At 36.2% G+C, this 17,453-nt stretch overlaps 1 protein-coding gene across 2 annotated transcripts in view; it reads left to right on the forward strand.

Annotated features, from left to right (window-relative positions):
* The window catches only part of LOC131553083 (nucleophosmin-like), a 63,378-nt gene extending 46,764 nt beyond the window's left edge, over window positions 1–16,614 (forward strand). The window contains exons 11-13 of one of the 2 annotated variants that reach the window (XM_058797451.1): window positions 8,348–8,510; window positions 13,567–13,673; window positions 14,987–16,614. In XM_058797451.1, coding sequence (XP_058653434.1) covers window positions 8,348–8,510; window positions 13,567–13,673; window positions 14,987–15,265 — 549 coding nt within the window. In that variant the 3' untranslated portion in view covers window positions 15,266–16,614. Of the gene's footprint in view, window positions 1–8,347; window positions 8,520–13,566; window positions 13,674–14,986 lie in introns of both variants that reach the window. The other variant, XM_058797450.1, reaches the window with a different exon arrangement.
* The last annotated feature ends 839 nt before the right edge of the window (window positions 16,615–17,453 follow it).

Consider the following 17,453-nt stretch of genomic DNA (forward strand, 5'->3'; position numbering starts at 1 on the left):
GGAGGAAGCTGGGTGTGTCGGAGGTGTTCTGACACTAATGTGGTACACTGGGCTTTACTTCCAGAACTGTGAAGTTACTCTGTCAAGCTTTAAAAGGTCTTGTAAAGCCTTTGAACAACTGTGCGTGACCTTTTTTGCCTGCTTTATTAAGCTTCAGAGACACAGAAGTTGCACAGTGTTGCTAACTTTCATTACACCGATGCACCGAGGACACACTGTTTTTATTATTTTTTTTTAGGCCTCAGTTTTGTGCAGAATGCCTTGATCTGACAAATTTATCTTTTTTTAATGCATTCTATCCTGTCATTAAGCCGCTTTGACTAATGATCCTTTGTTGTTTAGTTAAATCACTCCTCAGTCCACTTAACCGCTGCACATACAAAGTGTGACCCACTTTAAGGTTTAGCAGTTTTTCACAAGTTAAAAGTGTGATGTAGACCTCTCCAGCTCTCCCAGGAATAACTGCTGGAATCTATCGCTCATTCGTTTTGTCTTTATTCTTCCAAGTAGTGCAATTCTAATAAATAACAAAGACCATTTAAACACAACTATGTCTATGCTTCACACTAGACAAATGAATTTGGCCCTCACTGTAGCATAAGTTGCACTTGGAATTCGCCACGTGAATAATTAATACTCTGTAAGACAGATGCGGTATCCAAAGCTTTGAATATTCAGAAAGATCTAGCCACTTCCGAATTCAAGAGAATGCCAGAGTGTAACTTCCTATTCGTTAGATCTGCGTGTCCCAATCTCGGCCTTGTTGCAGGAAATGTTCTGTAGGTTGTCATATTGCCAAAGCCTCCCTTGATCTTTTTTGGATGATGACGGACTAATCTTTGTGTTCGCTTCTTCATTGAAACCGCTTTTGTTTTGGTTGTTCCCAAATGGATAATTGTGAGCTTACAGCATGGTCCAGGTGATCCACTTCAAAGGAAATTCACTTCACTCGACATCAGCCTTCCTGATTTATAGGTTAGTGTTTTATTTTTGTACATTATTATTTTATATTATATAGGAGCTTGCATGCATAAAAAAAATAAGCATGCAAAACAAGAAAGAGCACATGCTAAATGGAAGAAAAAAGAACAATAGAATTAAATTTGGTGTTAATGAAGTGTGCTCTTTTTTTCTCCTTTTTTCCGACTACCTTCTTATGGCATGTGCTGTCCTAGGCCAGACTTTAAAGTAATTCATCAGATTCTTAATAGATATATTGGACATCAACACAGTCTGAGGTTGTTTGTAATAGTCTGAACAAGCAAACATGTCAACTGGACCATGTTGTTTTACACCACATGCTTTGTCAGTTTTTAATGACTAAAATAAATCTAAGCTGTGCTTTGTAAATGATAGATTGCGGTAAAAAGTAAAAGCAGTAATGTAAATGAGTAAATGTTTCTTTTTTCTCTGATTGCAGCTGAGAAAAGGGCTGTTGAGGGAATAAACTTGCAGCTGGCAGGGGGCATGTTCAGAAGACCTTGTAAACACATTCACACCTCTGATGCATTTCAATGCCCGTTGACTTATAGCACAATATTGAGTTCGACGAGCACTTGCATTTCAATACCGTCTGGGAGGAATCAACAAACTCCACCAATAAAACACTTTCAGGTTTGGGAAGTTGACAAACGAGTTGAATGAGGGTAATCAGTGAATGGACTTCTTTTTCTTTTTTTTTCTTTTTTTTTTTTAAATACTTAAATTTTGTTGCATCATAAACTACTACATCTTAGAGATATATTTTACCCCTCTACCTCAAAAAAATAAAAATAAATAAATAAATACAGATTTATTTATTACTTTTTTTTAATAAGAAAGCCATTTGTTGTCACGTGATATGAAAATCATTAAACAAAGACAGTGAGCCAAGGTAATTAAAAATGAATAAATATAAAATATATTTATATATAATTATATTTTATAATATAGTTTATATATAAGTTTACACAACTTTTAGATTCACTAAATTAAAATAATTGTAATTTTCTTCGCCCACCATCATGGCGATAAAGATAACATTTTTTAATAACTTCGCATGTGTCTAATACCTGATCCCTTTTATTATCTCTGCCATCCTTATTTGTCTTTCATCCAAGTATTACTTTATGATGAATTATTTTAATGATTATTATGTTTTTAATCGATATTATTAAAATAATTATAAGAATATTTTTATTTAATCATTTATTGAAACTGAATGACCTTGGCTCGTATTATATTGTCAGTAGTAGTAGTAGTAGTAGTATGCATTTAAACGTTTTTTAAAAAGTGAGCGTAACGCCTCTTTCTCTTTACCCCATCCGATGAGAATTTGGTTATCTCAACACCGCGTGTCTGGTTTTGCTCAACTGAAATGCACCTGTTTACGAGTTCGTATGTGAAATCCGCAAGGAATTCTCACAGATTCCCATCGAATCGACGAAAGAGTTTAAGAAACTACGAGAAGCGCAAAGGAAACTGCTCAGACAGAAGAAAGACGCATTCCGCGCACCGATGGACTCTCTCAGATCACCCTATCAGGTGCAAAACCACTGACAGGTTTCCACCCACCACCAACCCAAAACCCCTCAGTGCGCTCCAGCCCTCCTCGGCACACATACAGACAGTCCCGTACCATCACCCAGCGCTCTTCCAGGATTTGCCACGGGTCTGTGCGCCTTTTATGTACAAACGACTCGGATAACAGTGAAGCAACAACTAAAGAACAGACTTCTAACCGCAACTCATCTATCCTGACTTGTTGGGAAAGTTTTCCCTCTCCAAACAATGGACACGGGAAGCTTGGAATGATCCACGTAAGGTGTGTGCTTTCAGGTGACTTCGGCAGGTACGAACGGAATTTATCTTTTCGTCTCGCATACTGGATCAAGAGTAAGCACTAAAGGTCGCGGATTGTTCACCGAGGAGGAGACACCCCGCTTCAGCCTTTCTTACCAATTCAATCTTTGCGCGCTTTGGCGAGAGAGCGCAGCGCGCGCGGACCGCGGAGAAGCGGGGACACCACGGGGAAGACACTTATTTGCGTTTATTCAGCTCTTTTTCAAACAAGAAACAGCCTCATGCTGCTTCCAGCGGCACATTTACACTTCCTTCATCTCTCTTTTCCTTGGGATTGCACCTCTCCTCCGGGATTTTGTGTGTGAGACAGTGGCGGGGCTCCGCGCGGCACTTACTGGAGCGGCAAACGCTGGAAACAGGTGTATTTGACCAAGATGTCTGGTCTGCCGTCAAGGTTCATCTACGTGTAAGGAATATTTTTAATAATCAGTTTGATTCACGTTGAGTTCGTACATTCTTGCCAATAGAAGTCGCTCAAAGCCAGGTTTAAGATGAACTGCTACATTTTTATCTGGTGTAATTGCTTGTGATTCACCACTCCTTACTTCCCTTCTGTCTCTCCCTCTCATTCTCTCTCTCTCTCTCTTTCCAGGTGTTTACATTTTCTGGTCCTCTACTTCCAGTTGCAGGTAAGTCTGGCTGTTTCACTGTCGTCATGAATCTGGATTAAGGCAGGGATTATGAGGATGTGCCGCCGGTGCGCAAACACAAAGCTTGTTTAATTTGTTGTCTTAAGGTTTTTGAAAACAGGGGTATGGGAAATCTACACCCCAGAGGCTATAAAATTAAAAAAAGAGTCTTTGGGTTTGTTGGTGGTCTTGCAAGAGGAATTGAATTTATTTTTCTCTAAAAGTCTGGGTTTTCCTTTTGTGCTTTTTTGTGTTTGACCATGAATCTAGTAATTCATAAATAGTCATAATTATTTCAGTTCAGAATAGTTTGTAAAGTCATGTTTTGACTGATTTCACGCTGAATACTAAAATAAGCGATTTGTGAGACATTTACGTTTTATGAACTCGGTGACCTTCTAGGTTGGATGAACATTGACCATAAAATTAAATTGAAATTAAATGAATTGCATATTAAATACGGTTAAGATTAGTTTGAACAAAACCCACAAAAATGAATAAAACACATATTTGCTACATTCAAGTAAGTGTATACGAGAAGTATATACATAAATAGTTTGCATAAACTATATGCATCCAAAGTAATAAATCTAAAGAGACTAAGAAGTGGCCTTTTTTTTTTCCTTTTAAAAGCTGTTAAAGTAAGACTAGCTGCAATCTCAGACTCTCCCAAGACTTTGAGTAAGGTGACTAATCCTTTGAATTCAACCGACAAAATATACCTAACACATAAGTAATTAGATATCTGCAGTTCCTTAAATCCGTCTTTACTGACAGATGTACATTCCTCACAAGGCGGGAACGGCTTAATGAGAGACTTTTTTTCTCCTGGCAAATGGGTCAAGGCATTGTGATTATAAAACTTGCATCAGAATGTTGTAATAGAAGGGGGCGATCACCGCTCAAACCAGGAACAAAAGCCACCGCTTCGAAGAAAACGAGACCCTTGTTGGTTATATAATTCTGTGCGTTCAGTTTTGTTCCAAAGCAGTTGGCACAAACAAGGCTTTAGTGTGGCAGTGATGACAGTAGTTCTTCTTTAGGTCATTGATAGACAGAGTACAAGTATCGCTTGCTTCTACTGCTAACCGTAGCCTTCGCTGTTGTTGTAGGTTCTCCTTGAGAAAACAAACAAAGTTGTTATTAAGGAGATGCAGTGAAAGACGGCGTGATAAGCACAGTTTAAGTGGCGGTGCACTGAAGCGTTGTTTCCTGAGATGCATCCTGCGCAGAGAGTGGTGTCTGCAGATAGGGCCTATCTGACATGCAAGAGTGCTCGGGACGGGGCCGGGCTTTTGAAGTCGCCATGAGATTCGTTTGCCTAGGTTGGCTTTGAAGGGAGTCGGGCGGCGTGATAAAAATGTTTGGCCGTGGCTCGCTCCCTGCATAGGCATGCCCTCTGCCTTCCCGCTCTTGTCCGTACGCAACTGTCTACAAAACACACCTCTGTGTCTGACTTGATGGCCAGATTTCAGAGTAAATCCTTCCGAGGAGAGGCTGTGTGTGCGCGGAGTTGCGTCTATGTGTGTGTGTGTGTGTGTGTGTGTACCTGTTTTTCTATTCAGGTGGGGACTTAAACCTGAATACACACAGACTCATGGTGATTCGTGTTACGGTGGGGACCTCAATTTAGGGTAAACAAGCTAATAAATCACACAGAATGAAGTTTTTTGAAAATCTAAAAATGCAGAAAGTTTCCTGTAAGGGGTAGGTTTAGGTGTAGGGTTGGTGTAGGGCAATATAGTAGAAAAAGCATTACGCCTATGGAGAGTCCCCACAAGGATAGCAAACCAGACGTGTGTGTGTGTGTGTGTTTGTGAGCTGAAATCGGCCAAGAGCTTAGAATTAACCTTGATTCTGTAATAAACTGAGTTGTTTTTGATGTAAAAGGGACCAACGTATGATGACTCCTGTTTGGATGTAATCTATGTATTCATCTAGGAAAATAAAATGTATAACAACGACTGAAATTAATACAGTTTATTTTCTAGAAGATGTTAGGGTATCTAATTTGAACTCATATGTGTGTAGTTTTTTCACAACTATGTTGTGACATGTCCTTTGGTTTGTTGAACACTGCAGATCTTTAAAAGTTATTTTTAACTTTCAGGATTCAGGATGTAGTTTTACATCCAAACCACTATGAATGATCACCTTTTACCTTTTTGCATAATTCTATATGACTGTCCTAAATGCCATTGTGTTTTTTGTTTATTATAGCATACATTCAAAAGTTCTTCTCCAGTATATTTATCAATAAATGCTACCATTCGAAAGTCTGGGGTCAGTAAGATTTTTATTTTTATTAATTTATTTTATTTATTAATTTTATAAATATATGCTACCATTTGAAAGTTTGGGGTCACTAAGATTTTTTTATGTGTTTATTTTATTTATTTATTTATTTATTTATTTTGTTAAATAAATTAATACTTTTATTCAGCAAGGATGCATTAAAATGATCAAAAGTAGCAGTTAAGACATTTATAATGTTATAAATATTTGTATTTCAAATAAATGCTGTTCTTTTGAACTTTCTATTAATCAAAGGATCCTGAAAAAAAAAAAATTGTTTTCCAAAACATTTAGCAGCACAACTCACAACCACATTGACAACAATAAAACATTTCTGCTGTAAATTCTACTTTTCAGTACAGGAATAAATCACATTTGAAAATGTATTAATTTAAAATAGTATAATACTGTATTTTTCATCAAATAAATGCAGCCTTGGTGAGCATAAGAAACGTTTTTAAAGAAATTTTAAAAACTTTTTTTTTCATAAAGAAACTGCTTTTTTACTTTCTTATGGGAAAATGGAATAATTACATTGTTTTGAAATGATTTTCATTTGTGATTTAATAATTCCTGCATTAATGGGTTAATTTAGCCAGTTGTGTTGTGCTGATGTATTTCTTAGCAGTCTTGCATTCAGCATGAATCTCTATGGAAGTTTCTTTCTCAACTCTGTTGAAAAGATTATTATTATTTTTTTTTTTTTTGTACCGTAAGCTGCGCTTTTCCCCTCGTGCTCCCTAAATGTCATTAATTAGCCGAGGTTAAAATAACATGGAGTGGAAGCATGTAATGTGAGCGTAATTAACCACCTGAGAGAAGCCACATAAAAGCTCATTACAGGATAATTACCCCTCGTTTCAGCCCGTGAGAGTAGTCTTGGCTGGGACGGAGATTCCAGGGTTTTTAGAGGTATATGTTTTCCTCACATAGGGAAGCATGACAGAAGAGGAGGAGGAAAGATAGGAGGATATTGGATGAGAAGTGGATTGGTGATATTCATATAAAGCCTTGAGTGATTGTGAATGTAAGCGACAGGAGATGCCGTGGCAAGCTATATTGTATTTTATTATGTTAGTGCTTTGTGTGTTTGTACCAGTGCAGCAGTCTTCAGTTGTGTACATGTACTTCCCATACTTACAGGTGTGTATGTGTGATTTATGAGTGTGATTCTTACCTTAGGCAGATATTTGTTTGATGACAGAGTTGGATCTTTCAGGTGGATAATTGCTGGAGACTTGCTTGTGGAAATTGAAAACTTGACTTCTCGGTGTAGCTCCAGGCTCAGTGTATTCAGATGTTTTATTTAGTGAGAGAGAGAGAGAGACGGGCACCAAAACATGCAGGAATTACTGTGATCTGAACTTTCATTGAATTTTTTTATTGCTTGAAACCAAGTCAAGTCAAGTCGCCTTTGTTTATATGGGGCTTTGTACAATACAGTTTGTTTCAAAGCAGTTTTGCAGGAGTTAATAACAGAATCGATTATGCAAACCTTTTCAAAATATAAGTCAAATTCAATTTCTGCTGTAAAGTCAGTTTAGTGTTGATTCAACATGATATTAAAATATGACCCTATTTACTTCGTACACAATACACAATCTTGGTCTTATTGTGACTGTTTCATGGCGGCATGTTTTTCCTAAAAAAAAGTGTGTTATCATAATCTTTCATCAACATGTAAAATAGCTTTTCCTTTGAAACGACTACCACTGTTCTGGCATGTAATGGACACTTTCCAGTCAATTCCCAATTTATGAAATCCCATCCTCTTGTTTTACGTGATGAAAGTAAAATCAGTTATTAATGCCGTTTGACGCACAGAGGATTTTCTTTTCCCCAAAAATTCTAGTTAATGTTGTTGCATTGGACTAAGACTTACTGACTTTGCTCACAAAGCGTATTACAACTTCCCAAAAAAATAGATAATTTTAGTACTTTTTTGGGGGGGTTTCCGCATCTTTGTGGTGTTCCCAGTCAAAAACGACTGGTCTACAAAAAATGGTTTATAAATGTATTATGCAACTGGATTTAAACTTTTTATTGACATGTTTTCTTTCAATTAGCACAGGTTTTGCATTTCTTTTTGTAACTGATTGAGCTGAGCCCATGCATGCTTTTGCACTGAATGCTAATGCCTTTTTTTTTCATTCAAAAACTGAAGTGGTTAAGACCAGGGCTGCTTTTCCCAAAAGCATCCTAACCTAAGTTGAGTGTAGTTTCCTTTGGTGACAGTAGTTCTACGATCAACTCAGGCTTACGATGCTTTTAGGAAACGCAGCCCTGATCAATGAGGCCTACGACCAATCAGTTCCAAAAAGAAATACAAAATCTGTGCTAATTGAAAGAAAACGAGTTAACCAAAAGATAAAATCCAAGATCTGCTGATAATATAGCATACTCTTTATGCTATATTATCACCAAATCTTGGATTTACTAGCAGATGTAAAAGCAGTTTTAAAAAGGCCGGTCATTTTTGACCAGGAGCACCAAATTAGGTAAAGGATTCTGCACAGCAGAAGTGTTAAAATGCATGCTGAATCAAGAAATACATCAACACATTTTGTTCTTGCTGGTTCCAGGAATCTCACCAGAGTTCTGCCGACTTCCGGTTTTACATCGAGAACCACACCAGAGACGACGTGAGTCGGAAGCAGGTGCGGATATATCAGCTCTACAGCCGAACCACTGGGAAACACGTCCAGATCCTGGGCAAGAAGATCAACGCCAATGGAGACGATGGGGGCAAGTACGGTACGGGAGTGTTCCTGTGCTCTGAATAAACCACGCAGGAGAACCTGTAACATTTGACTCAGTTTACAGTCTGCTTTTGAACACATCCAGGCAGAATGATTTAAAGAGAGAGTTCAACCAAAAATGAAATTTCTGTTATCATTTACTCACGCTCATGTCGTTCCAAATTCTGTTTAAGGTCTATATTCAGGTTACAGCCATTTTTTGAATATGATATATATATGGGTGGGAATCAGAATATTACTAAACTTAATCGGGCAATCCGATTGTGGCATGACTCAGTTATAATCAGAATATTGAATGATTCATATTGGAATATTATTGTGCATGTAAGTGTAGTCAGTGGGTTGAATTTGAGAACCAAATCAGTTTGATGCATTGAACAAATCTATTCATAAGTTAGAGAGATCTAACTTTTAAAAAAACTAAACAAAACAAATTCAGACACTTCTACTTCACTCAATGAACTCTCAAGAACACAGATCTTCAGTAAACACATAAATTTCAGGGTCTTTCTCACACTGTCAAGTAAATTGGACCACTTTTATAAAACTTTTATAATACTTGTATGGTTCTTTTTTGTCATTTCAGAGTTTGACAGAACTCATTCACTTTTATCATATTAAAAATAGTTGCAGGATGTTCATCAGAAATCAACATTATGAAAAAAAGTCACACAGGTTCGGAACGACATGAGGGTGGATAAATGATTAAAGACTATTTATTTTTGGAAGAACTATCCCTTTAACAAGTCTTCCTAAATGGCTTTGTTTGTTGCAATCTCTGATTGTGAGCGTGCTTTAATCCGTTTTCTGATATATAGAATCATTAAAGCTACCTCTTACATTTTAATTGACTAAATAATTAGGCTCATTTAATTAATGCATTCCACTAACATAAAGTGTTTAGTACTCTCCATTAGCTCCATTTAACTCATTTTACCGTGTTTAAACACCTTATTTCTCCAGAGAATTCCATCTAGGCCTGCTAATATCATATCTAAGATGAACTTCTTCTCTTTAACATCCAACCTGAGCTGTTATTAATCAAAATGTATCAAAGTATAAACAAAACAAAAACCACAGAACTGATGGGCAGCGTGCCCCAGCGGTACGAGTGTGAGAACAGAGACTCGGAGTGAAGATAAACACACTGAATGCTGCACTTAACTTTGCCGACTGATACAAGCATGTTTATATTTCAGTCTTGTGCTCGTTTGTGTCAGTCAGAGCTGTTCAGCATAAAGATTCCACAACAGACACGACTCCATAAAGCTCTAGTCCTGGATTCCTGCATAATCCTGTTTCTTATGTAGTCTTATAATCCTTTGGGTTTCGAGAGCTCCGTTTCAGTTTTTTTCTTCTTGTATGGAGTTTTATTTTTATGTCTGTGCTTAACTGTAACGCGAGTGAGGAGAAATAATTTAATGTGAGTTGAAGTTTTTGTTCATTTTGTGTCACATTAGATGAACACGGGGAAGCATGTTTAAAAATATTACATTTTAAAGGTAGTTCACCTAAAATGATAATTCTGTCATTATTTACTAACCTACATGTTGGTCCAAACTTGCATGACTATATGTATATTATCCACTGAAAATCCTGATATCGACCTTGCACGTTCATATCTGATTTGTGAATGAATCAGAGGTTTTGAGCAACATTTGGGTGAGTAAATGATCATAGTTTATAGATTTCATTTTTGGGTCAACTATCGCTTTGATTCCCTGTTAATTTGGTCGCTAGTTTGTGCTAATATTCATGTTTTGTGTATGTTAGATGGCGTTTTGATGATCAGGGTTGTGTTCAGAATTGTCATAAATCTTATAATCTTTAAATATCTGTGCCATTAAACTGCATGATGTCAGAAGCTGATCTAAAGGAGAATCGTTACCATAGAAGCAGACATTTTATACTTGTGTTTGCTTGTGATTGCCCTTGTGGCAATGTTGAGAATGCAAAATGTGCTTGCGTCATGCCAGGGTTTCCCAAACTGAATTTTGTGAGTTGACGAAAGGATAATTAATTAAAACATGCATCAATCTATTTTCCATACCGCTTATCCTCTGCAGGATCACGGGGGCTCAATTTTAAAATAAAAACAATAAAAATAAAAATATATTATTTAAATATTTTGTTTGCCTGCATGTCTTCTGACCATTTAACAATATCTGAGTGCCGTGAACATGCCAATGTGTTGTTAAATTATTCAAATATGAATTTAAAATCTCAAGTGGTACTTTAGGTAAATATTTTAGATCAAAGCGGTTCGCCTGAAAAAAAAAAAGTTTGTGAATCTCTTCTTTGCACTCAATAATTGCATTTGAACACAAAACACGACGGCATGTGGAATTGAGCTTGTTTGTTTGCATTCATATAGTTGTGCTTTGATCTTTAATGTTCAGCATTCAGTATTGTTTATGGAAATGTTGGTAATTATACAGCAGGATTAGTTAAAGTGTATTCTAGTTCTGGTAGGATGTAGTATTTTTGGCAGTGCTGGCAGTGTTCTTTATTCAGTTGTCGTTTATAGCAGTGTGAGCTATTGTTTTTAATTCAGCGAGTGTTTACAGCAGTGTTGCTGTTGTTTACTGCTCGAGTGTGTTGGTGTCTGTTAAGCAGTGCAGCATTGGCTGAGCTGATCCTCTATACCTGTGTTAGCATGAGAGGAGGCAGATCCAGGTAAACCCTCACACCTGGCACCTGTGAACTCCATGACACAGACACACACACACACACACACACACACACGCGTGCGCGCACACACTGTGCTCCTCTGTCTCAGCTTTACCCTTGTGTTTCAGCTGTCCTGTCAACATTAATAAGTTCGAACATTCAAAAAACATAAGGAGAGCGGAGCATGTTTTAATCGTGACTCAATTCTGAGCTGCTTTTTTAAAAGTCAGATTGAGTTAACACATCAGATTTATGTCAAATGTGCATTTATGCACATTTCCATTTCCATTGAAAACGTTTGAAGTCAGCAAGATTGTTTTTTCTTTTTAGAAATGATGACTTTTATTCAGAAAAGACACATTAAATCAATCAAAAGTGACAGCAAAGACATTTATGATGTTACAAAAGATTTCTGTTTCAAATCAATGCTTTTCTATTGAACTTTCTATTCATCAAAGAATCCTGAAAAAATGCATCACTGTTTCCACAAAATATTAAGTTATTTTCAACATTGATAATAATATGAATTATTTCTAGATCATCAAATTAGCATATTAGAATGATTTCTGAAGGATCATGTGATCATGAAGACTATATATATATATATATATATATATATATATATATATAGCAGTTTACTATGTCGGTCTGTCTGTCTGTATGTAATCTCTCTCTCTCTTTCTCTATACATAGTAAAACTTTTAAATAGAGAAGTTATTTTAAATTGTAATAATATTTTATAATATTACTATCGTTACTATATTTTTAATCAAATAAAGTCAAGAAAAAAAAATCGTAATGACACCAAACTTTTGATCAGTAGTGTATGTTCAAAGTATATTTAAAGTCAATGTGAATTGCTGTTTGCAACCTGATCTGTGGAGAGTGATATTCAGTGAGATAAAATGTTAGCCAGACTTGATTTTATCCATCAGGAATAAAACTAAATATCCAGTTTCACTTTGTAATGCGTCATGTTACAGAAATAAAATGGGTGGCGAACAGTCTTTCACATTGACTTTAACACAGCTAGTTTCTTGGAATAAAGCAAAAGCAACATAAAAACCTGCGTCTTGTATTTGAACACATTGCTGGATCAGGCCTTGCACTCGTATAACTCATTTATCAGCAAATACTCGCCTTCCCAGAAACATCTCAAAAATGTCTTCGGTTTCACCCCTGTTTGGGATAATAAAACATTCACATTAGTGAAGGTCAGTGTGTCCGGTTGACATCTGTGCTTTAATATTAATAAGCTGCACCAGTAAGAAATCAGCTGGCGTGAGAGATGCACAGATGGTGGGCTGACTGTTTTAAGCATTTGGTTTTAAAGGTACAGAGTTCATTTAAATACAGGAATATTTGCTGTATTTTTCAGGCGTATCTTTCAAAACGTCATGCACTTGTTAAAGGGGTCTGCGCCGCTGAGGAGTGGGATCTTTCCCACCCTCATTTGATCTCAAGTGCCCTGCCGGGATTAGTCGTTCCTCTCATGTTGCCCCGGGCTGTTTTGGAAGGGGACAGTTTTGGTGTTGCTCTCTAAGCCTCTCTGCTTTGAGCACCTTTGAATAGCCCAGTGTGTTAAACAAATGGATCATCCTAACTTTTTGATTGAGTGAGCACGAACTAAAGGCAAGTGGAAACCCAATCCCTGGGGATCTGAACTGCTCCAAGGAGTTTGGCAGATTGCTTCCCCCCAAGAGAGGGACCCTTAACAAAGGTGGTTACAGAGAGAAAGAGAGAGAGAGTTGGGTGTTTTTAGGGGTTGTGAGGGAGCTGTAGTGTATGATGAATCATTACGTTTCTCTCTGTTTTTTGTTTTGTTTTGTTTTTTTAAATAGTTCACATACCAAATGTAGTTTTGAATAAAAAAGTATAGTATGTCATGTACATGAATACATGAAAGTAGTTTTTTTATTTATTTTTTCTCATACAGCTACATAAAATAAGAAATAGTAACTAGTAAAAAAGTGACTAATATTTGCATGGCAATTATTAATAAAATAAAAGAAATAATGTTTAAAAAAAAAAAGTATAAATATGAATAATATAATATATATGTTTTTGACATTAAAAAGTAAAGAGAATTTGTGGGAAATTGTCAGAAATAATGTAAATATGTGTGTGTGTGTGTGTGTGTGTGTGTGTATATTGCATAAATGGTCTTAAAATAAAATATATATTTTACATAAGACAATGAAGCCTGTTTTTATTATTTTATTTTATTTTATTTTAACTATGACCCAGGTGTGTTCTTATCAAATTAACGCAGATATAGTATAGATAGAGTTGTAACAAAATGTATTTAATTCTATGAGCATCATATTGTCTTCCTGAACTTTTAGTAAATTGTGTTTTATTTTTACCCGCAGCTTTACTTGTTGTGGAGACGGAGACATTCGGGAGTCACATTCGAATAAAAGGGAAAGAGAGTGGATACTACATCTGCATGAACAAGAATGGCAAAATTATTGGAAAGGTATGTTTACTATCACACATTGGAACTAAAAATATCAGATTCAAATAGTATTTGATGTTTTCACTGTCTTGCAAACAGGTTTAAAAAACAGGTTTGGGCCACATAAACTATGATATGAATGTAACGAAATAGTTTTTGGTTCCTGTGTGTATGCTTTTGATTTACACATGAGCTTATTTATAATTGCAGTTATGAATATGAATACTTGTGTATTGCATGTTTAGTGTATGTCAATTTGATGTATGAGTTTGTAGTTGGGACCAAAACCACTGCTACTGTAACCGACTCATGATGGTTATATAATGGAGCCAGTCAACGCATATTTTCATACCATCTATTCAAACAAACATGAAATATTGAGGCTGGCTGTTTGAAGTTAAAATTGTCCTTTTTTCCAAGTCCTTGTAACTTGCCATACCACAAACAAATCTTAGTGGAAAGACCAACACCCCCTACATTTGCCATGAATAGGACATTACGTGCTTCACTGGCTTGTTTTGAACTGACCCTAAGTTGAAGGGCCCAATTATTGTGTCTTGTTGGCAAAAGCTGGTCATTCTTTTAAAAACGTTATGCTTTGCAAGACGAGTAGGCGTCTTGTCATTCAATAATTTTATAGTAGATGTGTAAACTGCATATCAGCTTTTAATCAAACTTTGAAACTATTTTGAGATGCACATATTGTGAAATGATAATAAATAGGGTTTTAAAAAGAGGGCGTTTTCTAAATTTTCTTCACTCAAAAGATTATCGAGACAGTTATTTATGGTTATTAATCACTCTCTAAAATAGTTGATTCTGATTGGCCAGTCATTCTGCCGTCATATATTTTTACCCATATTTTATTTTATTTTCTAAATTATTATTTTTTATTTTATTTTATTTTGTTTTATGAGTAGCTGGCTAACAAGTGAGATAATATGGAATTTTATTTTATTTTATTTTATTTTATTTTATTTTATTTTATTTTATTTTATTTTATTTTATTTTATTTTATTTTATTTTATTTTATTTTATTTTATTTTATTTTATTTTATTTTATTTTATTTTATTTTATTTTAGGAAAACTACAACTTGGCTATGTTGCTAATAGATTCTGCAGTATATTTGATATAATATATAGTATTTTTATTTTTAAATCTGTGAGCAGTCATGAACTTTGAGAAAACTATGTTTTATGTTAGGGTTTATATTATGCAGTAATGACTGACAGGCTGTACATGAACTCCCAATGACCAATCAGACCTTCATCTGAGGGGTTGTTCAACAAATGGGCCATTTTTCTGACATGTCATCTTGTCTTTTCTCCTCAGCCCAATGGGAATAACCAAGAGTGCGTTTTCGTGGAGGAATATTTGGAGAACAACTACACAGCGCTGGTTTCGGCCAAGTACAAAGGCTGGTATTTGGGTTTCAACCGAAAGGGTCGACCCAAAAAAGGCTCCAAGACTACGCAAACACAACAGGAAGTGCATTTCATGAAGCGCCACCCCAAAGGAAAAGTGGACCCTCTGGAGGAGTTCCGTTTCACGACGGTAACGAAACGGACACGAAGGGCGCGGCGTTTAAAACCCAACCCCAAAACGAACTGAGACGCTCCCCGTGCTCCTTACCTGACAAACACCTTAATCTAATCCGAAACAGGAGAAGGAAGAGGACACAAATAAACAATGGCTACGGAAAAGAGACAAGAAACTTAAGTTCAAAGATGTTTTATTTTTATATTTTAGAAGCGTCAAGTTTCTCCCAGCTGTTGAATGTGGGTCTTTTTTAAACGTAACTGGTATCTGTTATTTTATTTATACTGGATTAACTAAGGATGACCTATAAGGAACTAGAATCTCCTGCTTTGACACGTTTAAACTCTGGAATAGAGATGAGAGCAAACTGCACCACCTGGGAAACCTTTTATTTTCATTTGTGTTGCCCCCAACAACAAGGATCCAATATTTTCCACTGGAACGGGCTGCCATGGAAACACATAACAGAGTCATGTGACCTTTGCAGGCCTCCATAGGTAAACGTGAAGCTTTGAGTGCAATATTTTGAAGAGCCTCTCTGTGGGATGCCTTTCTCGTCTGAACGGACAGCAGGCCTTCTCTCGGGCCGAATGCACAGAACGCTTCGATATTCTTTGATACAGCTTAGATCGACATGTTTTGACTAGCCAGATATCAGCTTTAGCTGTGGCGATAGTGTGTGTGAGAACTAACAGACGCGAGCCTGGATATGAAGGGACTGGAAGCAGGTTTGGGGAATCGCTCTAATGCTCTACATTTGGATCATGCGTACGTGCTGATTATGCCGTCACCCTAAATGTAAGCTACCAAAATACGTAATGCAAAACCAGGTATGATGTATTGCTCTTTATGTCCCGGACACTCAACAAGTGTCGGTCTTTGACTACTTCCAGGTCATTCAGCCAATGAAATCGGTCCGCCTGACAATCAGTCATGTTCTTTGTGCTCTAGAACGCTTTCTCTCAGTTCTAGAAGGTTTGAGACAGAGGAAATCCCTTCTGCAGACGCTGGACTCCAGCCACTGTTGGTGAGGTCGACTCTCCATATGGGTATAGCTGTAGTATACACTCGTCTATATACTCATCGTCTGTCAGACGTTACTAACAATCATGCCACTCGTACGATTAAATAAATGTATGCAAAAAATAATAATTTTATTACTATTATAAAATATTTATTGCCTTTCTCTGTAAATATGACTTGAATTTATTTGACCTCTGTTAATAATAATAAAAAAGAGGACTATATATGGAAAATGAATATATGTTATGACTGTTTTTGTGGTGTTCGGATATGTGGATGTATGATGAACAATATTACAGTGCTGGAAACTCAACGTTGTATTACATAAAACCTACCTGCTCCTGTAGACAGATGCAGCGTGATTTCATAATCAAATGTGTGGGTCAAAAGACTCCTTTGAGTCTAATGTGTCATTGAAAACAACTAATTCACTTTCTTAACTGTCAAGCTTTCTTCCTTAGTTTTGACAAGTGTATTTTCTGGATTTAAGCATAAACTCACTTCTTTTTGATGCATTTTTTTATATCTTAAGTCATTGTGCTTCTTAAGTTACTATATCTTGATTTAAGAATGTTGAGGTGTTTGTACTGGAAAACAAATGCAAAACACTGAGTTAGAGATTCATTCATTCATTCGTTGCAGTGTGTTTTGTTTTGAAAGCAATGGAAAACTATGGAGCAATTTCACAGATACATCAAAAACAACACTGTAATTTAAATATTTTGATTCAAATTTGAAAATTTAGGTTTGATGATCCCATAAATCCGTAGATCTTAAAAAAAAATATTACTTAAAAGTCTGGAACTCTCTTTTGCTTGTTGCGATCTTTGCTCCTGTATATTTCCAGATAACTGTTGCATATCCTTTATCTTAGCAAGCACAAACTCTTCATTAGCATAATCTCCAAATACATAACACTGAAATCTATAGACACTGAGACAGACAGAGAGAGAGAGAGAGAGAATGTAGCAACTGGGATGCTGAACACTCACATTCAGTGCCATGATAAATAGTGTGCCCAGCTGTGATTTATTCCCATATTTTTAAAAGGAAAATGTCAGATATGTTGTCATGTCAACATTTACTTTTTGTTTAATTTTCAACCAGATGCCACAATTAATCAGCAGTATAATGCAATAAAATGAATCATTATTGCATCCCAAGCAGACATAAGACTTAGGTATAAGACTGTGTATTAGGCTTTAATTCTATGCAAATCATAATATCTCATTATTTA

Source organism: Onychostoma macrolepis, chromosome 14, assembly GCF_012432095.1.
Source record: "Onychostoma macrolepis isolate SWU-2019 chromosome 14, ASM1243209v1, whole genome shotgun sequence".
NCBI classification, from domain to species: Eukaryota; Metazoa; Chordata; class Actinopteri; order Cypriniformes; family Cyprinidae; genus Onychostoma; species Onychostoma macrolepis.